Source organism: Sorex fumeus, unplaced genomic scaffold (genome assembly GCF_029834395.1).
Source record: "Sorex fumeus unplaced genomic scaffold, SorFum_2.1 ptg000129l, whole genome shotgun sequence".
NCBI classification, from domain to species: Eukaryota; Metazoa; Chordata; class Mammalia; order Eulipotyphla; family Soricidae; genus Sorex; species Sorex fumeus.
Genome location: NW_026606186.1, coordinates 5614093 through 5638539, shown reverse-complemented (window position 1 = coordinate 5638539; position 24447 = coordinate 5614093). Strand labels below are relative to the sequence as shown.

Sequence of the window (24447 nt, the reverse complement as noted above, 5' to 3'; positions counted from 1 at the left end):
GCAGGACCTGGGCAAGTGAGAAGGACAAGCCAGAGCAGTGGTGGGGACACAGCTGAGGTGACAGCCAGCCAGAACCATGAGGACCCCAGCTGCCCCCAGGAGTGCTCCAGGGATGAGGTAGGGGTACGGGACTGGCCTTGCTGGGTTTGATTCCTGGCATCCCATTTCGTCCCCTGAACACCTCCGGGAGTGATCCTTGAGTGCAGAGCCAGGAGTAAGCCCTGAACCCTGCTGGGTGTGGCGCCAAACAAACAACAACCCCCCAGAAGAAGTGCTCCAGGGAAGAGCAGGTACTGCAGGATGCGGAGTGCTAGGATATTGCTGTGAGAGGAACAGAGGAGCAGACAAGGACACTGGGACAAGAGCGGATGAGACAAGCCAGGGCATGGGGCTTGGGGATGTCTGGTTTCTGGGTCACACCTGGTGGTGCTTAGGAGTTACTTTTGGTCCTGCGTACAGGGGTGGTTCCCAGCATTGTTTGAGGGACCTTGGAATGCTAGGGATCACAACCAGTCTCTCTCTCTATCTCCCTCTCCCAACCTTCTCTGTCTTATTTTTGGGTCAAGCTTACTCCTGGCTCTGTGCTCAGGAATCACTCCTGATCTTACAGAACGCAGGGGACTGAACCCAGGTTGGCTGCGTGGGAAGCAAGCACCCTCCCTGCTGTACTAATGCTCCAAACCACCCCCCTCTTTGCTTTTCCCTCCTTCTATTCCTCTCTTTCTTCTCCCCTCCCTTCTCTTTCTAGTTTTTTGGCCACACCCAGCTGTGCTCAGGGCTTACTCTTGACTCTGTGCTCAGCCATCACTCCTACAGGCTCAGGGGACCACATGTGGTTCCGGGGATCCAGATTGGCCCCGTGCAAAGCAAGTGCCCCACTGTCTGCACTGTTAGTCCAGTCCCTCTTGGATTTTTTAATAGAGGCCACACCCTCTGGTGCTAGAGGTGGTGAGGGCATGTGGTGACAGGATCAAACTCGGCCTGGAATATGCTGAGATGAGTTCTGCCTGAACCTAGCTGGATGGGTGCAGTTTCTGATGCCCTCTAGACACTGGTGCAGAGCTGAAAGTGCAGAGTTCAAGGGTGGAGACTTAGAGTGGGACTGTGCAGGGATAGGAGGGCAGTCTTGGATGCCAGCAGGCTCTCCTGTAGGACTTTCCTGCCTATTGTTTCTATTTCAGTCAGATTATGTGGAGGGAGGGAATCGAGGGAAGGGAGAATACTTTCCCTTCCCCTCCTTAAATGGCTGAAGTACCCATGAGCACGTGTGCACACACAAATACACATACACACCACACAATGACACAGACACAGACACAGACACACACACACACACACACACACACACACACACACACACACAACGTGGGGCCTGGGGTTGCTTTCCAGCCTGCAGCCTTCACAGGGCTCAAACACTGACGCCAAGGCAGCGGTCTGTGTGCGGTCATGTCCAAGTGTGAGCCACAGGGAAGAGCACTGGCGGCAGTGTTCCAGACCCAGGAGCTAAGTCAAGGCTCTGTGCATCCGGAGCAGAGTCCACGTGGAAGCCAGGCCCTCGGGCAGCACCTGCATGGGCCAGCCAACTGCCCTGCCCTCTGTCAGAGCCTAAGGGGGGTGGGGATGTTGGGGGTGGCTGCAGAGAGCAGGGGAGGGAGCCAGACGCACAACTCTGCGGCTCCGGCCCCGCACCTGGCATCCTGGCGTTCCCTCAAGGAGTGCGGCAGTAGCACAACACAGGCAGGTACAGAAGCCCAGGAAAACCCTGGTTGCTGTAGGGTCAGGGTGCTACTCTGTGAGGGAGAGACAGAGGGTGTGGGCGGGGAAAAGTGAAAAGTGGAGGGAAGGAGGCCACACCTTGTTTTTTTCCAGGAGTTGTTGCTCCAAGTCCCGCTTCTCCTGCTGCAGCTGCCCGAGGTCCGTGATGCCCAGCTCACCGTTGGGTATTTCTGCTGCTGATGGGAGCTGGTCTACTGGATCCTGCAGGGCCTCCGAGGTACCCTACAGGGAGGGGTGGCAAGATGGGCACTGAAACAGCACTGGTGACACGTGCTGCCACAGCTCCTGGGCTCTGTGAGCCTCATGACCACCCAGTCCATTGAGTGTCCCCACTTTTAGGAAAGCAAAAGCCCCTGGGCATTGGCCCGTCCCAGAGCTAGAGATCCCCTCACTGGGCGTCTGCACCCCCTTCCTGCCCTCAGTGCTTCCAGAGTCCCTGAAGGCTGTACCTGAGGTGCCACCCCCTGCTCCTGAGCCTGCAGCCCCAGCAGGTCATCCTGGACCTCCTCTGCCCGCAAACTCTGAAGGGCCTCCAGTTCCCCCTGCAGCCGGTGCATCTGCAGCAGGACCGCTTCGTGACCTGGGCCAAGAGGGACATGCATGTGAGCTTGAGCTGTGGGGGCTGTTTGGCAGCATGTGCACCGCTCCCCCCCGCCCCCCGCACCAGCCCCTCACCTTGCTGCAGCTGCTGGAGCTCCTGCTCCTTCCGGAGCACTGCTTCTGTCTTCTCATACAGACTCTGCTCCTTCTCACTGATGACAGTGGTCAGGTGAGCCACCTTGGCAAGAGAGACCAAAGCAAGAGGCAGTTGGCAGCAGTAGCTCTCTGCCCAAGGACTTGGCCCTTTCCTCTGACCCATAATCCCTGTGAACTCAAGCACTCAGTGGGCACCTGGTAGTTCCTGTGAACAGCCCCCCAAACCACACCTTGGCAGGGTGTGGTGTCAGCCTGCCCACCATAGCCTGTGCCCCACAGGGTGCGCATCTGAGGCAGTACCATCCCACTCCCAGAACCCAGGGTCTGTTGAGAGGCCGTCTGAGGTTCAGACTCAGTGAGATGGATCAAAGCCGAGAGCCCATCACCGGAGTGTCTGGGCCTGACACCATGTCCTCAAAGGCAGGACTGGTCCAGCTCTGAGAACTGCAGCCCCCGTGTTATTTGACTGTGACCCTGATCCAGGGTCTGTGACTGTGACTCGCTGACTCTCACACTGAATCCGGCACTGTGAGGGTCGGGGCTGCTTTATCCCCCTTCCAGTGCTCGCTAGGGTCTCAGAGCCCTGTGTGGGCCCACCTGCTGCTGGAGCTCTTCCCGCTGCTTCTGCACCTCGTCCAGGGCTTGGGCCACGGCCAGGCTCACCCGTTCCTTCTGGCTCCATTCTTCCTACACCCAGAAAACAAGGAGGAGATGGAGCCCCGCAATTCAGTTCCCTGTGGGGACATACTGCAGGAGTAGAGGGAACAGTGTCCTACAGGGCAGGCAGCATCCCCTGCAGCGGCCTCTGTGACGAGAACCAGTGACTACATTGGCTGTTCAGGAAAGAGATGAGACCCAGGGGAACGCCCAGCATCCGGGAGCCATGTCAGGGCTGAGGAATTCCGGGAAGATTTTCACACATTGTCAAGACGGAATCTTTGCTGCATGAGCGAGGGGTGGAGCCAGGAATAAGCCCTGAGTAGCACCAGGTGTGGCCCCCAAATCAAAGCCGGGAAAAAAAAGAGAGAGAGATCAAGAACCAGTCATGAGAAGAGAGACAAGCAAAGGTAGGAAGCAGCACTCAGAACCCCCCCCCCCCCCGCACTGGGAAGAGCATCCCCAGCCCCCAGACCTGGGGCTGATCTGCAGGTGAGCCACTGTAAGTCAAGGGCAATTTGCTTTAGTATAACGGAACTGGATTTCTGCAAAAACCAACTAGTGTGGAAAAGCTGACTTAGATAGTCCTGCAGCGCCCAAGAGTGTGCCAATGCCACAGAACCATGCCGGACCTGGCATTCTGCCTGACAGACACAGCTCAGTTTTGCTGCTGAAGCCATCAGGCCACCAAGCTGGTATGCAGAGGGGCTCATGAAATACTTTTTTTTTCTTTTTTGGTCACACCCAGAGATGCTCAGGGGTTACTCCTGGCTTTGTGCTCAGGAATTAATCCTAATGGTGCTCGGGGGATCATTTAGGATGCTGGGGATTGAACCCGGGTCAGCCGCGTGCAGGGCAAATGCCCTACCTGCTATCACGGTATATTGCTCCGGCCCCAAGGAAACACTTATTTTGAAAAAACATGAATACCACTAATTCTAAATGTCTCTACCTAAAAAATACACGTTTCCAAACATGTGCTGCCGAGACTGTTGGGGATGGAGGGAGAAAGGAAAAGTCCATGGTCCCAGCCAAAGGGCTAATGCAGCCCTCCAGGAAGAGATGCAACCAGCACTGCATAGGAGATTTGCAGAGATGGTACCAGGGACCCCAAAACTCTACCTTACCAGCGTGTGCAAACACCTTTTCACCAGCCTCAGACTATATGCTGATGCAGACAGCCAAGGCCTGGGCATAGGAGAAATCTCAATCAACAGACCAGGGGCCAGAGAACAGCAGGTACTCTGTACAGCACTTGCCTTGCACACGACTGACCTGGGTTTGAACCCAGCACCCCAGCTGGTTCCCTGAGGCCCACCAGGAATAACCCCTGAGCATCACTGGGTGGGGCTCAAAAAAACCAACCAAACAAAAAAGCCCAGGTGGAATTATTTAGTATATTTGTTCGCCATCGTGGCATTAATACAGAACCCCAAAATACTGAGAAAATTCCCTCTAGGCTTGGAAATGAACTGCACCTTAGGCGCAGCTGCAGCATCTTGGCCACACCCAGCTTCATACTTGACGAGGAGCCTGCAAGTGCTCTACAGTGCTCTCTGCCCATGGGAGACAAGAAGGGGACGGGAGGGAGAATGAAGACTGGCACTCCTGATATCAGACTCTGCCAGCAACAGGGGCTCTGCTGGCAGCAACATCATCCTGATGAAACAGCTGCACCCACTGTGCAGTTGAACCTACTCACTGCCCCAGCCCCCTGACAATGACTGTGCTGAGAGTCAAATCTGCGGGGCTTCCTCCCCTTAATTTCTACATTTAGAAACTCCCACTTCCTCCGTGGTCCCTTAGCTCCTGCTTGCTGCAGCTGCTCCCTCTCAACGCTTCTCATGCTGTCTGCCCTGGCCACGAAATAGGCACAGGAACCTAAGGCTCTTTCCCAGGCCTGAACCCCGAGTGACCCTGGGGGTGCATCCATGTTGCTGCTTCTGTGCTCGCACCTGCCATCATCTCTTCTCCTCCCTGTGTTTCCCTCCTTACATTTGGAACATACATCTAGGAATTTATGTTTCCATCTAAAATTTTCCTTTACCCCCAAGATATTCTTGACTGCTTTCTTCAATTGAAATCTAGTGGGGCTGACTGCTGTTGCTTTATTGATTTTCTTTATTCTACTACTCTAGGATTTCTGGGCAAGGATTTACTTTCCTGTTCCAGTCTGTAAGGACAGGGACTTCTATATTTTAAGTCAGTGGCTTTTAACTGTTTGGGAAATTTCAACCTTTTCTCTCCTCAATAATTTCTCTTTCTTTACTCCAGGCCTCCCACTGACACAATGTAACATCTTATAGGATCCTCTTTGTCTTTAGTTTGAATTTCTGCATTCAATTCTACTTTCTTCTATGTCACCAATTCTTGTTTTAATGAGTTATGCTCACTGCTTTTAAAAACAGTCTTAATGAAGTATAACTGATGAGCTAGCTGCATCATTCTAAAGTGATGTGACGGGGCTCCAGAGCGACAGTATAATGTGCTCAGGCAACACTCCTGACAGGACTCAGGAGACCATATGTGGTGCAGGGATCAAACCTGGGCCAACAAGCACCCTACCTGCTGTGTTATAACTCTGGCTCCATCTTATTTATTTATTTATTTTGGCTTTTGGGGTCACACCCAGCAATGCTCAGAGGTTACTCCTGGCTCTGCACTCAGGAATTATTCCTGGGAATGCTCAAGGGACCATATGGGATGCTGAGGATCGAACCCAGATCGGCTGCATGCAAGGCGAATGCCCTACCCACTGTACTATCACTCCTGTCCCTCTGGTTCCATCTTTAAGCACTTCTGAGATCTGCATTAGCAATTTCAAAATTATATTTGGGATTCTACTTCCTGACCCATGTCTTTTATCTCTTTTAAACATGATAAACATAGTATTTTGTGAATCTTTTTTCTGTCCATGTTGTTTTGTAATTTACCTGATCATTGATTTTGTGCTTGAATTAAATGTTTAGAGGTCCTGGATGGTTTCTTCAGGGAATTTTCGTTTTCTGTTTTTTTTTTCCCCCTTTGAGCCTGGACATCAATCATTTCCAATCAACTTAGTTCAACATTAACTAAGTGAATTTTTGGCCACTCTATCTTCAAGCTAGTACAGTAAAACAGGGCAGGGAAGGGTGTGGCAGGGCGGGGCAGGTCACGGGTCACTTCTGGTGCACACTATGGTCTCGGTCTCCTGTGTAGTCCTCGGAAGCTCCAAATCAACGCTCTTAAGGCTGTCCCAGGCAATTTTTTTTTTGGTGGGGGGGCATATGCAGCTGTGCTCAGGGGTTGGTTATTCCCCAATGATATGCCCTAAGAATCACTAGAGCAGTGGCCAGAAGCACGGAGTCATGTAAATCAAACAGGAGATGAGTGCCATTCCCTCCTCTCACTCCTTCTGTCTGATCCACGGCAGTGCTACAGCCCCAGCTCGAAAACTGACCCTAGGCCCTCTTCCCACAGCCCAGTGTCAGAAGTGGACAGGCCTGCTTGCCTGCCTCCAGCTTCTGTCCTGGCCTCCTAACAGCATGCCCACAGAGCCAACTACTCAGGCAAGGAGGAGGCTTATGGGCTGAGTCAACTAAGCCTATTCCTGCCCCAGGCCTTCTGTTTGCTATTTCCTCTCTTCTCATCCTCAGTTGGATCCAGACTCTAAATGTTACCAAAGCTCTTCCCACCAAATAAATTTTCACAGGCTTCTCTCCCTACTCCATTCCTCATCCTGCTTAACTTTCTGCATCTCATTTACCACTTAACACTAGCTTCACAAAGGAAAAACTGCATCTGTTTTTTGTTCACCCTCACAGCATCTTCAGAGGTGCCCTGTACTTACAGAAACTCCAAGGACTATTCAAGTAAACATGAAGAAATGATCTGGGCCTAGAAGATGTCTCAAAGGGCTAGAACACACACTTTGCATGCAGGAAGCCCAGGTTTGATCCCTAGCAACACACATGGTTCCCTGAGCACCGCTGGGAGCTGCCCCCAAACCCTGCCAGAGCTGGGGATGTGGCCTGAATGTCAAAACACGTGCATGCAAGAACTTGGATTAGATCTGTAGCCACTGGGCGTGGCTGCCACCCAAGTAAGAAATCCTGACCCCAAAGTACATATTTCCCACAGGGCTTCCAAGGATGTGGCAGGCCAGTCCGGAAAGCTCACTCTGCACAAGCCCTGGACTTTCCCATGGCACGTCAGTCCCCCAAAGAGCCTGGTTTAAGGCTCAGGGGAGCCCAGGGCCTAGGGAAAGTGGCAGTCTCTTTCCTCTTCATCGATTATATACAGGGAATGAAGGGGCAGCATGGACTGAGCACCAGGCTCTTGGAATGGGGATGGGGGGGCCAGCAGGACATAGTCCGAGTAAAGGTCCCCTCTGAGCTTTGCTCTGCAGCTCTCTCTGGAGACACCAGCATGGGGAAAGCACAGGTTTCAGGCACTGGGGACAACGATATGGAGGAAAGGCTGGGCCTCAGAGGGAACATGAAAAATCAGACCAAACACCAACTCCAGCGATGGAACATGGACAATGACTTATGTTCAGAGACCCCAAAACATTTTAATGATCAAATGAGCAAAAGTCTCCCTATTGTTCTGGACCACTGAAAGGCTACAATGACAATTTCTAGCCAGTGCCCAGAAGCATCGAACACACGCTAGGCTCACTCCTTTCCCACTATAGCAGAGAACTGCCACTTGGCCACGGGCAACGTGCAAGTGAAAGACATGGATGCTTGAGAACGGGCCCAATGAAATACATACCTTTAGCTTCTTCAGTTCAAGTTGGTGCTGGTGAAAAGAAAGTTCACATTCATTTTTACTTTCTCTAAGGGCTGCATTTTCTTGCTCCAGTTCTCTCTGCAAATTGAGAAAACAATACAGATAAAGGAAAGTCTTAGGATGGGGGTACAATTCAAGAGGCATAGCACGTTCCTGGCATGTGTGAGGCTCTGAATTCAATCCTCAGTACCACACAGTCCCAACCCACAACCTGTTGGTCCCTGAGCCCCAAATATTTAGGCCTGCACAGTCTCACTATGGCGAGGAAGTGGTCCTGTCCCCACCTCAGCAACACTGGGTGTGATCCCCAAAAGAAATTAATTTGGGAAGGGAGAGACACTGGGGGTTGGAGAGCGAGGACGGCATGGCCTTGCATGCAGCTGACCCCAGATTGGTCCCCCACAACATATGGTCCTTGAGCACTGCTCCCTAAGCACAGAGCTGGGAGTAGCCCCAAAGCACCGCCAGATAGAGACTCAGCCCTCCCATCAAGTAACTGAAAAATAAAGCTACAAGGCCAGAAAGAGTACAGGGCTTAAGGCGCTTGCTTTACACACAGTAGACCTAGTTTAAATCGTGTAGCACTGCATATGATTCCTAGAGCACTTTCAGGTGTGATTTCTGAGCACAAAGCCAAGAGTAGCCCTTGGGCAATGTTGGGGTATTGCAAAAAGTCCCAAAATTTTGAACAAAAGGAAAAAATTAAGCAAAGGGTTAGAGAGCATGCTTTACAAGTGGGAGCCCCAGCTTTGAGATGCAGTATCATAAACACCACCTGAATACTCAGCTCCCCTACTACCAGGCATGATCCCCGAGTACTGAGAATGAAAGAGTCCCCAAGATGTGGCTCTATGAGGCTGAGGTGCCATCCCTGGTGCAATCATCCATGCAGACCATGATCCTGATGGCTGTGCTGAGCCCAGTAGCACAGGGCCACCGGCTGCACTGCAAGTCCCGTGATGGAAAAAGGATGTGCTAGTACTGTGCCAAGAAATACCAACCTCAGTGAGCACTGTTACGAGCGCCAGAACTAGAGAAGCAAAACCCCTGGTAAATAGCATGATCTGATATGTGAACTTGGCAGAGGTATATCTGTGACTCCCCCTCTCTGGTGATGACAACAGAGGGGAAGGGAAAGAGGCAGAAACTCATGACAAAGGAATTTGGAAAATAGATCACAGGACTGGAGGCCCAGGGTTCAGAATTTGACCCCCAGCATTGCGTGGTCTGAATTATTATCACGTAGAGAGCCCTGTTGGCCCCCAGGAGGCACCAGTGAGACCCAGCATTCCTGGGTCCAAGCAGTGTTTCCCAGTCAAGCTGAAGCCCTGCACTCACTGGGCCTGCACAGCTGGGATCAGTAGTGCCAGGAGTAGACCGAACCTCCTGAGCACTGCTTGGGAACCCTGCCCAAAACATTAACTGATCCCCAGCACCTCAAAAAAAATTTTTGAGGGCCAGGGTGATAGAGCAAAGGGAGTGAGTGAGTGAGTGCCCTCAAATTAACACCCTGAGCATTGCCGGGTGGTCTTGGAGGTCTCCACACAGCTGGGCCCGAGCACAGCTGGGCCTGAGCACCCCTGGGCCGCAAAGCATCTCTGGGGAGGTCACTATATATAAAAAAAAGGGAGAATGAAAGGAAGGAAGGAGCAAAGAAAGAAAGAGTGAGCCAAGTCTTTACCACATTTGGTCACAGGAACCTATGTCTTTGATTCTCCCCAACTGGCCGAGCAGGTGGGCATGAGAACGGGACTGGACAGGAAGGACAGGTACTGGACAAAGGTCTCAAAATACAGAAGCACTTTATTCCAGAGGCCAGGAAGCAGCTGGTGGGAGGCACGGTGGCTAGAGGAGCACAGCAGTTGAGAGGCGGCGGGTGGGTCTGAGCATGCCAGCAGTTTCTATGCACCCGAGGGAGGGAAAGCTCTTCACCTGGCTCGGTGGAAGGAGACTTTCCGGACAGTTTTGTAAAGAGGCATCTCAGAGGGAAGAGAGACAAGGTCCCCCAGAGTGGCTGCCTGCTCTTGAGCCACGCCACAGGCAGCACAGCTTGTCCCCAACAGCTCCTCCCTTACTCACCATGCCCTGCTCGGCGGCAGTGTGCTCAGCCTCCCGTGCTCGCTTCAGGGCTGAGAGCTGGGCCTCCAGCGCCTGGGTGCGTTCGGTGCACTGTCGCTCCAGAGTCAGGAACTGCTGCTGTGCGTGGCTGCTCTCCTGGTGGGCGCTAGCCTGCGGGCAGAGGGCACCAGTTGGCAGAGTGGTCTGCTTTGGTCCTCAGTAAGTCAAGGATGGGTGTCTTAACAGAAACCATGCTCCTTCCTGTCCCTCCTGGCCTGGCTGCTGCTGCTATCCTCGCCTGCAGCAGCTCTGCTTAGCCCCTGGTCTAAGGGTTAACCTGGGCGGGTGTGGATGCTAGGGGAACAGCACTGGGCACAGTCCCGCCACAGGTCACACTGGAGCCTGAGACAGCACTAGAGAACCAAAGCTCTACTGAAGACGGTGTGTTCAGCCATTTACTAATGGGAGAGCAAGGGCAAGTGCCCCAGTTTTCCCAAAGAATAAGGCACCAGTCCTGACCCCCGAGATCTGCTGCAGAGGTGCCAGCGAACCACGTGCAAGTATGCAGCTCAGCGAACTTTTTTTTTTTTCCTTTTTGGGTCACACCTGGCAATGCTCAGGGGTTACTCCTGGCTTTGCACTCAGGAATTACTCCTGGTAGTGCTCATGGGACCATATAAGATGCTGGGAATTGAACCTGGGTCGGCCATGTGCAAGGCAAACGCCCTACTCATTGTGCTATCACTCCAGCCCTCAGCGAACTTTTTATGATTCTGTTTCTGGCCCTGGCTGGGGCCTCTTTTCCCTCTCGCAAGTGGTCTGCCGCCTTCTCCCCAGAGCCTGGCACTGTTCCCAGCATCCTGTGTGCAAGCTGCCATCTGACCACTAGTGGAGCTCATCCTTGAACAGTTTTAGGACTAGATCAGCTCTAGTGGAGGTCAGCAGGTGACAGCCCGTCCACAGGTCTGACTTTCAGGGGCCCACCGACCTGCACCCAGCACAGCTGCAGCCCAGGTCAGGTCCAAAGCCCACACCCCAGAAGCTAGGAGTGATTAGCCAAGGCCTGAAGGGAAAGTGATGTGGGCTAAGAACCACGTACCAGTTCCAGGATCTGAGCCTCTTGCGTCGCTACCAGCTCGCAGCTCTCCTTCAGCTTTTCCTCAGATACCTGCAGATTCTGTTCCAGCTCCTTCACCTGAGAGGGGAACAGAAGCACTCTGTGTTTAAAAACATCTTGGTACATCTTATGCCAGGGTAGGGAAAACCTGGCCTTAAAGAACAGACCCACTTAAATCATGAAACAGGTACGTTATGAGTTTAAATGAGAAAAAAAAAGATACTGTAAATCTACTATGGTAAAACAGGATCATTATAAGCTGGAGAGAGTGCAAGGATTAGGGCTGTTTGCATCGTGGCACCACATATGGTTATATGATCCCCTGAACACTGCCAGCGCTTGTCACTCCTAAGCACAAAGCCAGTAATAGGGGACAAAGCAACAGTACAGCAGGCAGGGCATTTGCATTGCACGCAGTGGACTCAGGCTCAATCCCTTATACTCAGTATGTCCCCAAGCTCTGCCAGGAATGATCCCTGAGCAGAGGGCCAGGAGTATGCCCTGATCACTGCCGGGAATGGCCCCCAAACCAAACAAACAAACAAACAAACAAAAGCCAAGAATAACCCCTAAGCTAAACTTTCCTCAATAAATAATTAGTGGGGCTGGAGCGATAGTACAGCGGGTAGGGCGTTTGCCTTGCATATGACCTGCTCAGGTTCGATTCCCAGCATCACATATGGTCCTCCTAGCACTGACAGGAGTAATTCCTGAGTGCAGAGCCAGGAGTAACCAACCCCTGTGCATTGCCAGTTGTGACCCAATAAAGAAAAAAAAAGTCTTATACTAATGTATTTTCTTCTAGACTACTTTATACACAATTCTAGGAAAACATTGCCCTTTTCTTCTTCACTTAAGTTTTCTTCTGTGTTTCCATGTAGCCTTCAGACCTCGGATTATTTCTTCAAGAATATTTTGTAATTCGTTTTGTAAAACATTTTGAGCCATGAGCTACTGTGGGGCACTTGGGTATTTTTCTTTTTCCATGTCAAAACATGGGGTGGCTGACACCTTCCCACATCAGTGCCCTGAGGAGTGTCAGCCCTGATGGCAGGCCCCCAGGCATGGAACTATTGCCAACACAAGCCTGGCTTCGCAAGTCCATGAAACCACTGCAATGAGGCTGGCGTTGTTGTCAGGACTGCACAGATGTGCAGCAGTCAGCCAGCCCTGGAGCTCGGCCTGCCAATCTCTTTCGAAGTATGACCTTCGTAAGCTTTACTATACTATGAAAACGGAATCACACGAGGGCTGGATTCTGTGAGGAGAGGTCGGGACTCAATGACAGAAGAATACTTTTAGGTTTCATGGTTCCTCTGGCGAATTCACATTTTTGATACACAGAAAGTGGGAGTGAGAGCCATAGAGCAGCGCCTTTGTGCAGCAGGTAGGGAGCTTGCCCTGCATGCATGCAGTGACCCGGGTTCAATCTCTGGTACCATATATGGTCTCCCGCCAGGAGTGATTCGGAGTACAGAGCCAGGAGTAAGCCCTGAGCACCAGCAGGTGTAGCCCCAAAACCAAAAAAACAACAACAAAAAGAGAGCGCCAGAAAGGGGCCAGGGCTAGTTCAATGGGAAAACATCTGCCTTGCGGGCCTGGGACCATGAATTCAACTCCTGGCACTGTCCCCCATGCTGAGGGGATCCTGGAGGCACTGCTGCCTGTGCTCCCCAATGCCACAGTCGAGTATGCAATCTCTAGATAACTGCAGCAAACTAAACATGCAAGAACACTGCAAAGGGAGGGAAACAGCTCAGAGGAGCCACCACAAGAAGGAATGTGAACACTTCCAGAGAGAATAGGAATGTTACCTGTCCACAACGACTAGTTCCACTTGTGGGAGAATCAGAACTAAAATCCAATGGATCCATATCCCAAAAAGGTTACACAGAATCAGTGCATGGCCTAGCAATCCCCTCCTGGGGAACACCCCGAGGAAAGGAAGGGATGTACCTATGCAAACTCTTGCAAATTAATTTTTATAGTAGCACTATCTATAACACTTTGTGTTGGAGGTGTACAACAAATACAAATCTGCATGTACAAATGAATGGATTAAAAAATATATGGCACAGACATATGATGCAATATTATTCAGCCTTACAAAAATGCAAATTCTGATAAATGCAACAATACAGATGAACCTTTGGGACATGTTCTAAAAGAAAAAAGTTATGGTAAAAGCACAAATTGCTTTTGTGCCACACCTTGATGTGCTCAGGAGTCACTCTTAGCTGCACTCACTGGCCGATATGTAGTGCTGGGGATGGAATTGAGGCCAGCAAAGTCCAGGGCAAGTGTTTTACCTGTTGCAGTATCTCTCCAGCCCCAAAGCACAAATACTGTATGATTTCATTTATATAAGTGTCGAGAGTCAACAAGTTCAGAGAAACAGAAAACTGATTTAAGATTGCAGGGACTGGGGGATACGGAATAAAAACTTTTTGTTTTTATTTTTTTGGCCACACCCAGCAGTATTCAGGGCTTACTACTGGCTCTGTGCTCAGGGATCATTCCTAGTGGGCTCAGGGGACCATATGGAATGCCAAGTATTAAACTCAGGTTTCCTGTGTGCAAGGCAAGTGCCTTACCTGATGTACTATTGCTCCCACTATTTTAACAGGTACAGAGTTTTGATTTGAGAAAATCTAAAGAGGGATGGTGGTAAATATTGCACAAGAATCTATATACTTAATGAGACTTAATTAAACACTTAGGTAGGCAGGGCTAAAATAGTCACTTTTTGTTATACTTTTATTTTTCTACAATAAAAATATTATAAGGAATATTCAGAAGTAGAAATGATTAAAACAAAGCTTCATCTAGAAAAAAGCATAATTTTTGAACAGATTTAATCAGAAAATAAGAAAGATTTAAAAAGAATTTGTGGAATCAGAGTGATAGTGATTAAGATGTTTGCCTTACACACAGCCTATCTGGGTTTGATCCCTGGCATCTCACAGGGTTTCCCTAATCTCTCCAGAAGTGATCCCTGAGAGCAGAGCCAGGAGTAAGCCCTGAGCACTGCCAAGTGTGGTTCAAAAATCAAAAAAAAAAAAAAAGAAGCAATTTCGATGATTTGAGTATCTGTGTGTTGCTCCTCCCTATATTTTGCATTGAAATTCTAATGTCTAGTGTGATGGTATGTGTGGAGAAGGGTCTTGGGGATGAAGCCTTCAGAAGCAGAATTAGGGTTCTTAGAATTAAAAACTCCAGAGATCTCTTGGTTCCTCCACCACACAAAGGACACAGCACAGCGGTGTGAGCTCTGACTCAGGAGGGCTTATCCAGCCAATCTGAAATGTCTCTACGTTCAGAATGAAAGAACACCATCCTGGCTAGGGCATTTTTTGAGAGCAGCTGAATGTATAAAGGGGAATTCAGCTTAACCAATCTGAAAAAGAACAGAGCAAACTGTAGGAAATATAAAGGGCCGGAGACATATCTCAGTGGGAGAGGACACGCCAAGCGCTGCATGTTGCATTTACGCCCCTGAGCTGCTCTGTGTCCCCGCACCCTTGAATACTGCTTGGTATGGCCCCTATTAAAAATAAATAAATATGAAGTAAAAAATAATAAAGGACACAGGTTGCAGGGGCAGTACAGCAGGTAGGGCTCTTGCCCGGAATTCCATATGGTCCCTTGAGCTGCATCAGGAGTGATGCCCAAGAGCAGATCCAGGAATACGCCCTGAGTACTGGCAGGTGTGGTTCAAAAACAAAACAAACAAACAAACAAACAAACAAACAAAAAACCAGCTAACCAAAGTCAAGCTTATTAAATTAAAAAAAAATAAATATATATTGTAGTGGACTGGAGAGATAGTAGAGAAGGTAGGTCTTGCACTCAGCCAACCCGGGTTCCCAGGTTCAATCCCCAGCACCCCATATGGTTCCTTGAACCCTGCCAGGAGTGATCCCTGAGCACAGCCTGGTGTGGCCCAAGTTTCCTTGTCCCACCCCCACAAAATTTGCTGGTTCTTACTTTAAAATAAAGGAATAGAACATAATAAATAATAATAATAATAATAATAGGTAGATGGTCCAGAATTGCAAGGAAATGACTGTTTTATATAGAATAGGTGTTAATACAATTCACCATACTTAAGAGACTAAAGAAAACTCAATTACTGTTTTTTGCCCCCCAGTCCATGAAAAACTTAAGTTTTTTTCTCTCTTATCTGCAGTGCTGGCTGAAAATCAAACCTAGGGCCTCACATATGCAAGTAAGTCACAATCTTATACAAAACACTGTCCTCCTGTTGTTCATCGATTTGCTCGAGCGGGCCCAGTAACGTCTCCATTTTGAGACTTGTTACTGTGTTTGGCATATTGAATATGTCACGGGTAGCTTGCCAGGCTTTGCTGTGCGGGCGAGATACTCTCAGTAGCTTGCTGGGCTCTCCGAGAGGGGCAGAGGAATTGAACCCGGCTCGGCCAGGCTGGCTGCGTGCAAGACAAATGCCTTACCACTGTGCTATCGCTCCAGCCCAACCTTATACAAAATAGAACCAATTTGTAGTTTATGGGATCAAAACTTGCTACATGCAAAATATGTGTTCCAGCCCCTTAAACCATCTCTTTGGATCCCTAAATTAAAAATCTTTATAAAGTCCTACATATTTATGATTTTAAAAAGCCAACTAAAATATCTTTGGCAACGGGAAAGGGCTTTCCTTAATTCAATAAATATCATATATACCAAAACCTACTGTTTTGTTTTCTCTACACATGCAGAGTGGAATCAGCCAGTAAGCACAGCTACAGGTCCACTGAAGGCCTCGGGAAGCTTGTTACATCACTTAGAATCGCTTATTTGTTCATCTCTCTATTCTTTCTGCAGTGCCAAAGTCTGAATCCAGGGCACACACCTGCTTGAAGGCAGGTACTCCATCACTCAGCCACAGTTCTACACCCTAGAGATGGTTTTGATTTAAGGGCAGAGAAGGTCCTTGAGACTGAGAAGAGGTTCTTGTCCCAGTCTCAGTCCTTTGCCCTTTCTTGATAGATGCAATCCCTGCTCCCCTATTTGTGCAAGAATGCAGTGGTGGAGCTCCCACCCACGGGCCAGTTCATCAAGGAACAGGTCTGCCTTGTCTGAAAAAAAACAAACAAACAAACAAACAGTATTTCACTCTGAAAGTGAACAGAGGCAGCTTCCCTCCTTCTTAGGGGAAGTTTCCCCAGATTCCTGATGTCACAGGAAGCAATACCCCTGGTTTGCCCCACTAGAGTTTATAACCAAGTAAATTCTCCGTGGACATGACATTAAATTGACCCTTCCTTCGAAAACCCTTTGATTGCTTAGATGACTCATTCGGTAGGAAAAGAACCCAGAGGGGGGTGGCCTCCCTGGCACTCTGACATCTGCTCTGCTCGTGGAGTTCTAGAGGCCCTTGCCAATTCTCTAAGGACAGAAAAAAGAACCCAAAGTGTAAAGACCCAAAAGGACAAGATAAAGCTATCATTACTCACAGATGTCTGACTACTTGCCTAGGAAAGTGGAAGAAATGATCCAATACTAGAGACAAGAGTTCAGCAGGCGTATAGTACCTAATATCAACTGAAGAATAAAAGAAGACATTTCTCTATAGCAATGGATAAGATAGACTCACAATATCAATACATAACTCTGAAATTTGTAGGTAAATAAAACGTCTACTGGGAAAAATGTTACCTTCCAATACAGGATGAAAAATAGTAATTTGAGTAAATTAAATTCACTTAAAAGTCTTAGAAGGAAGAAGGTACTTAATATGGACTGGAAAATGACAAACGTTTAGGCACTAAATATATAATGAAATCCTATAAGCCAAACAACCCCCCCAAGAAAAACAAGCCAAAGATATAAATGGGCAATTCCAAAAGTAGAAACCCAAAAGACTAACAGGCATATGAAGAGATGGTCAAACTCATTAGTAACTATAGCAATGCAAATTAAAACATTTAAATATCACTTCACACTCATTAAACTGGCAAGAAAATTACAGGGTTGGGAAAATAACAATGCTGGAAATGGCGGAGCGCAGACACAGGAGCCTCCAGCATGCCGGGTTAGGGGGGGAGGGAGGAGGGCCAGGTGCAGCCCTTCAGGGAACATTTGTGTCCTACTTAGCCCCATTAAGTCAGATGCAGTCTCTCTCCAGAAGGTGATGGGGCACGGGTGCTCACTGCAGTGGACCCTGTGGACAGGAAGGAGGCTTTCCAGAGTCTGGCTTGTCGCAGACAATTAAAGTAGAGAGGTGCACACAGATCTGAGACAGGGCAGTTGAAAGTAACCAAGCAGACAAAGGCAGTTTCATCATTTACCTAAATCAACACATGCACACAAACCACACCCACCAGTTTAAGGTCACCCCACTCTATTAACCACACTGGAATGATTGCCAGGGGAGGAAGGGCAATAGGCGCAAAGGGAATGAATAAGAGAGCAACTTCGTATGGAACAGTGCTGTAACATGGCAAGAATGAAGAAACACACAAACTTAGCTGAGGCGATGGCTCGAAGGGATGATTGCCCCTGAGAACCACCAGGTATGGTCTAAGTTCAAATCCCTCCCCTCAAATTTGGAAATAAACTAAAGGCTAGCGTGCATCTTCTGCACTATGATCCAGAACATAGCTGGTAACTGCCAGGAGTGCCGAGCTAGAAGTAAGCCCTGAGCACTGCTGGTGTGGCCCCAAAACAAAACAAATGGAAGACAGCTGGCAGTTGCCTCTCTATATCTACCCCAACCATACCCCTCATCCTGCTAAAAAGAAGATGACAATGACTACAGCAACCTTGCCGAGGTTAAGATCCAAAAACATAGTCACTGCAATGGAAAACCTCAGGGGTCAGAGTGAATATAGGGTTAAGGTGCCTGCTTTCCATGCAGCTGACCTTGTTTCTATCCCAAACACACCCAGCAGAAGCCCCAGATCAATGCCAGTCACAGCCCCTCCCAACCCCCAATATCCTAAAAGAAAAACTCAGGCCTATGAAGCAGATTCTCAGTCACAACCATGTCATCCTACCAGTTTGTTCACTTTGTTCCACCTCACCCCTGTGTCCCGAAACTCAGAATCTCCAGAAGCAACGTCAGTACCCTTGTCTCCAAGAGGTTGATGGTCCTGGTCTGGCTGCTTCTGGCTGCCGAGAGTTGCTGTCTGGTATCTTCCAAATTCTGCTCAGCAATTGATTTCTAGAAATTGAAAGATGGGTAAACTAAAATAACCATTTCTTCATTAAGCTGTTACTGCTATACTGAAAATATACTAGGACTTGTACTGGAACTAGGTATAGAATAATTACATGCTTTGAAAAGCAGCAAACTGAAAGGCAGGGGAGAGCACTCCAGGTCTGGAGCTCATGCTCTGCATGTGTGGGAGGCCTGTAGATTCTTGGCATTCCCTGGTTCCACCACCTGCCTCCACAGACCCGCCAGGAGTGATCTCCAAGCAATGAGCCAGAAGAACCCCTTGCACTGCTGGGTGTGGCTCCTGTCACGAACACAATTCCGGAATAAATACACTCCATTCTGGAGTGACCATGGCCTCTCCTCTGGGTGAGTAATCTTCTCCCTCTCCTTACAGTGCAACCCAGTGGTCTCGCCCACATCCCTACTCAGCGCATACTTGATTTTACTTTATAAGGTTCTCTTTCCCTTCTCTCTCACATGTACTAAGTAAAACTATTTTGCTTGCAAATTGTATGATCTTGTTTTTGTATAGCAAGTTTCCACCAAGAAGCAGCACAGAATAGAGCCACTTGTCCCTCCGGGAAGCAGGAAGCACAGGGGGAACCCAAGCAAGTCAGGGGAGAGGTCCAGGCAACTACAAACTGCCAAAAGCTAAAGTGACAATACACTCAGGACAAGAAACAAGGTGGCAGGGTCTGGGGATGGCTCAGTGTCAAGTGGCAAAAGCACCTGCTTTGCAAGCATGAGGCTATGAACTTCATTTCTAGTATCACTCAGCATGTGCTGAGCTTGGTTTGAGAGGCTCTGTACGTGGGACCACCAGCACTCTGCTGCCGAGTGCAAACAGAGCCAGAGTCATTATATTTTAGTTATTCATTTAATTATTATTGTTACCATCCTTATAGCATGATTCTACTAGAAGCTCTAACATAATTATGAAGATGCTTTAGGGAACGAGGGAGTTAGAAACGCTGTTTAAGAAGATCAATTTGGCAGTGAACACAGCAGACATTCAAAGGATGAAGAGACTAATGTTGGGTCAGCCAGTCACAAACCAGGCTAGAGAACAGTCCAATGGTACAATGGTGGCCGTGGAGATACCCAGCTAACGCTGACTACAGACAGAGTGATGGTTTGATCTAGCCAAGGCCTTGGCTTGGTCACTGCTGCCACAGGGACACAAACAAGAAGGGGGCCAGAATGACAGCAAAGGAGTTTGGGACTTCCTCGTTCCCTAAAGCATCTTCATAATTATGTTAGAGCTTGTAGTAGAATCATGCTATAAGGATAGTAACAATAATAATTAAATGAATAACTGAAATATAATGACTCTTGCTCTGTTTGCACTTGGCAGCAGAGTGCTGGTGGTCCCATATACAGAGCACATGAAAAAGCCAAGTGTGTTACCCCTCCTCTTGGTCCCTACTACTCTCACCACAGGCAAAAGACCAGTACATGCAATGGCCTCTATTCACTTAGGAGACATGGGGACTATCTCAGGAAGCTCCTGCCCATACCCAAGGCAGATGTGATTCTTTCCTCAGTCAACTTTCTTTTCTCAGGGGAGGTGAGCAGTGCAGGGTGCTGAGAAAGCCCACAAGGTGTAAAGCACTTGGTGGGGCTTCTCAAGATCCAGGATGGGCTGTCCACCTGCATCTCTGCATAGGCTCCCCCTTTACTAGGAGAGGGTCTCACCCAGGGGACAAGAGGCTGCTTCAGCTGCAGGCAGGACTCCATGAAGCTGGAGCGTGTGCGTGCCTCACCACTGTCTGCAGACTCTGTGGTTCTCAAACTCTAGACCTGAGGAAATTGCCATAGTCACCACTGCCTTCCCCAGCCCAGACGGCCCAAGAAAGCCACTCACCTCTCTCAGGAGCTCCTGCACGTGCTCTTCTCCTGAGAAATTCTGCTCCAGTCTCTTCTCCAAGGATGAGACTTTCTCTTGCAAACGGGTGATGAGTTGCTCTTTCTCCTGAGCTTCAGCAGTGATCTGCAGGTGAAAGCAGATTTCATGAGAAACTTCTCCCCTGTCTTCCTACCACTTTGGGTCATCCTATGTCACTGAAATTTCATTTTCAACTCTATCCTAGATGAATGAGCAGAGAATTGTCCCTGACCATAAAAGATGCAAGATCAGAAGCCAGAGCACACAGCTATCTTTTCAGAACACTGGGGTAGGAGACAAACGGTCATCTTGATTTAAGTAAGTGCCAATCTGAGAAGAACAATGCCAAAACTTCTATGGAATCTGGCAAGCAAAGGAATGGTATTCGTCTTCCTTAAAATAATGGGATAGGGGCTGGAGCAATAGCACAGCGGGTAGGGCGTTTGCCTTGCATGCGGCCGACCCAGGTTCGATTCCCAGCATCCCATATGGTCCCCTGAGTACTGCCAGGAGTAACTCCTGAGTGCAGAGACAGGAGTAACCCCTGTGCATCACCGGGTGTGACCCAAAAAGAAAAAAAAAAGGGATAGGGGCTGGAATCTGGCTCAAGTGGCAGGACATATGGTGAGCATGCACATGGCCCTGAGTTTGATCCCTGGCATTGCATGGTCCTCCAGGTAATGCTGGAGGCCCCAAGCACCACTGGGAGTGGCCCTGTCTTCCTTACTCCCAGTACTTCTGGGCAAAGCCCCTATAAAAATATAACCAGACTGTACTGTCATGATCTAGTGGTTCCAGGAATGTTCTTCTTCCCATTTCCATTAAGCAAATGTTTAATCCTATTAAGAAGAGTACTCGGGACATACATCATTACTTCAGATGCCAAAAACCATTACCAGCAACTCCACTTAGGCTGACCTGGGTTTGATTTCCAGTACCCCATAAGTTTCCCCGAGCCCACCAGGAGTGATTCCTGAGTGCAGAGTCAGAAGTAAGCCCTGAGCATCACCAGGTTTGGCCCCAAAATAAAAATAAAAACAAACAGTAGGAACTGTAATAGCAGAATACAGCAAAAATAGCATTTTGCAAAATATATGAAAACACTTTCAATGATCTCCAGTCTTCATAACCATTCTTTGTGTCCCTTCACAAAAATTAAAGTTTAGGACTAGCACAAAAGCACATACCTATGTGATCCTACAAACTGATTCAAAATTTACATGAAGAATCCAAAGACTCAGAACAGGACTTAAAAAATAGCTCAAAAAATGGAAACACGTTTTACAGACGGCCAAAATTTGGTCCCTAGAACTCAAGAGTCCCCAGAGTACCTACTGAACCGATCTTCCAGCACTGAGCTGGGAGTGTCCCTTAAACACGGCCAGATCTGGCCTCCAAACAGGAACAAGCAACAAAAAATGGCAGAACATCTAAAACAACACTGAAGAAAAGAGAACAACTGTGGAAGACTGACACTATTTGATTTCAAAACCTAGGTAAGGTGCTTGCCTTTCACACAGCTGGCTTGTGTTTGATCACCAACATCACACATGACCCTCAGAGCCCTGCAAAGAATGATCTCTGAGCCAGAAAAGTTATAAGCCTGAGCACAGCTGGGTGCAGCCACAAAACCAAAAATCAAAAACCAAACTGTCATACTGGTGAAGGAAAAGAAAAATAGATCAATGGAACAAATCAGGGAGCACAGAAATAACCCTCTAAAAAAGCAACTGATCTTTAACAAAAGAGCAAAGACAGCTTCTTCAATAAGGATGTAGCCTGGCTAGACGAGGAACTAGCGCGATGTGGACTGTAGGCTGACATTTCTGGCAAAATTAGTTTCTATCTCTTCACAAATACCAGGAACCTAGGCCACTTCCCAGTACTCTCCGTACCTTTTGCAAATCAGTGGAAAGCTGCTGAATAAATGCTTGTAGCTCTTGTTCTTTTTGCTCCAGAGCCGTGATTTTATTTTCCGCACCTATGTTTGAAGCAGTCATGTGGTCTCTTCACAGAAAGCAAGCAGAGAATGCACACATTTGAATATCTCATCTAAGATACGCTCTTTCCATAGGAAAATTGCTCATGGTTTCTCTATGTCATGGCTGCAAACATTAGTCATGTGAAATTTATCAATGGAGAAGACTCCTTGGCTCTCACTGAGCAGAAGCCCATGGGGTGGTGATGGTGGGGAGAGTTTTACCCTGGTAAAGCAAAAAATCCTGAACTGCCTTTGGTGACTCAATAGCTTAGAAATAAAACCAGAGAAATGCTTGGGAGGGGCAGGAGTGGTTCTGAGTCTGAGCAGGTGAAGAGGAGTGAGAGGTGGAGGAGGATGGTCATCAGCCCTAGTTAGGACAGGACAAGCCTGGAAGCCTTTGCCAGGACTGAGATCAGAAAGTGCTGCAAAGAGCAGGGGGGAAAGGCAATCAGGCAGAGCCAGAATTACACTAGTATCACTTCCCATGGGCCCCACAGACCAAGCAAGAACCTCTGTTCTTCCAGCGTTGAGCAGTGTCTCTGCAATTCTTCAAGCTTCTGGCTTAAGTCTACAGACTGCTGATTGGACGTCATCAACTCTGCCTGTGTGTGACTCAGTTCTATGGTTCGTGCCTCCAACTCTTGTTCCATTTTCCCCAGAGTTTCTTCTTTTTTTAATAGCTGATACAAAGATAAAAAGCTTTACTAATAAGAAATACACAAAAAATCTGGACCTGTACATCAAACTTTTTACAAAATTTTAGAATGTTTCAGGAGCTTCATATGCTGAGTTGTTTAAAAATAAAAATGGAAGAATTCACACAGGGCATTTCCATTTAATAAACTGAAAACATACGAGTATAATTAATATCAAAGACTACTAGGGTATATTTGCCATTTATTAGAGCGATGACAGAATCAGAGTAATGACTCATCATTCAGCTTCTGAATTAAAGATGCGTACCATATGCTTTACTTTACTTAGTTCCTGCTGCTGGAATCCTTCTAATTCATCCATTTCATCTCTCTTTTGGAAAAGATTCAAACTCTGGTTTTTCATTTCCTGTAACTGAGCTGTCAGAAGCCTTTTTTCCTAGGTGGAAGAAGATATTAATGGAGACAACTGTGACATTAGAAATCATTATTTTCACTGTGACATTAGAAATCATTATTTTCACAGAATTGTTTCCTCTTTGTTGTGGGGTGGGGGGAAGCTGGGGTCCCCGGCATGTGAAGCATGTGCTCCACCACTGAGAAAACCCTTGGTCTGTTCTTTGCTTCTCTAAACCCAGCTAGTTCAGGGCACCATGCTGCAGCAGGACTCAGACCTCGGTTTCCTGCAAGCACATTAGGCACTCCAGCCCTAGGACCTATCTACTTGGTTCAAGCTATATGGTAGTTCCCCCCCACCCCCCAATGCCAGAAATTAACCCAGGGTTTCATATATCTGAGGCATGTGCTCTACCACTGATCCATAGCCCCGGTCCTATACAAATGCTTTATGTTGAGAAAAAAAAAAGAAAATGTGAGCTGCTCTTCAAGGTCATGTTCTCCCTTGAACACTATCTTTTTTCTTGTTGTTTGTTTTTGGGTTTTTTGGGAGATACCTGGAGATGCTCAGGGCTTACTCCCTGCTCTGCACTCAGGGTTCACTCCTTGTAGGCTCAACGGTTGGTTGGGCTGTGTACAGTGGTAAGTATCTGACCCAGTGTACGACTGCTCTGGCCACCCTTGTTTCTATGTTTCTTTGACTGCGTATTTCCACTGTGGAGGAGACCATATTTTCTCTCACCTCTTTCTAGGCAAGTTTTGTTGGATAAAAACTACCTTGTTTCACTAAAGAAAAAAAAAAAAGAAAAAGACATGGGATCTCAGAGAAATAACTCAATTGGCTAAATGTCTGCTGTGCATGCAGGAGGTCCAGGTTTGATCCCAGGCACCTCATTTGTGCCCAAGCAGAGTGCCTAGAGTGGTTCTAAAGCACCACCATGTATGGCTCCCAAACAAACAAAAGTAAAAATAAATAAATTTTAGTTTTGAATAAGAGAACAGAGCACAAACTACTCAACATCTAGAAGTTCTTAATAAAAAACTGCAGATATTCAGGGGATGGAATGATAGTACAGCGGGTAGGGCATTTGCCTTGCACGGGGTTCAATCCCCTAGCATCCTATGTGGTCCCTCAAGCACTGCCAGGAGTAATTCCTGACTGAAGAGCCACTGAGCACTGCTGGGTGTGATTTCCCCCTCCAAAAAAAAAAAAAAGGCATTTAGAGGTCAGAGTGGTAAACTACCACTATTTAAACTGATACTCTATCAAAG

The 24447-nt window shown here is 48.1% G+C and overlaps 1 protein-coding gene across 3 annotated transcripts in view; it reads right to left on the bottom strand.

Annotated features, from left to right (window-relative positions):
- GOLGA1 (golgin A1) overlaps positions 1–24447 on the bottom strand; it is a 46784-nt gene that overhangs the window by 4532 nt on the left and 17805 nt on the right. For all 3 annotated transcript variants that reach the window (XM_056138665.1, XM_056138666.1, XM_056138667.1), the window contains 12 exons: positions 23090–23218; positions 22637–22806; positions 22041–22152; positions 20125–20250; positions 18168–18263; positions 11060–11155; positions 9982–10131; positions 7885–7980; positions 3070–3159; positions 2452–2554; positions 2226–2356; positions 1855–1998 (listed from right to left, as the gene is read on the bottom strand). In XM_056138665.1, the coding sequence (XP_055994640.1) occupies positions 1855–1998; positions 2226–2356; positions 2452–2554; positions 3070–3159; positions 7885–7980; positions 9982–10131; positions 11060–11155; positions 18168–18263; positions 20125–20250; positions 22041–22152; positions 22637–22806; positions 23090–23218 (1443 nt within the window). The remainder of the gene's footprint in view (positions 1–1854; positions 1999–2225; positions 2357–2451; positions 2555–3069; positions 3160–7884; positions 7981–9981; positions 10132–11059; positions 11156–18167; positions 18264–20124; positions 20251–22040; positions 22153–22636; positions 22807–23089; positions 23219–24447) is intronic.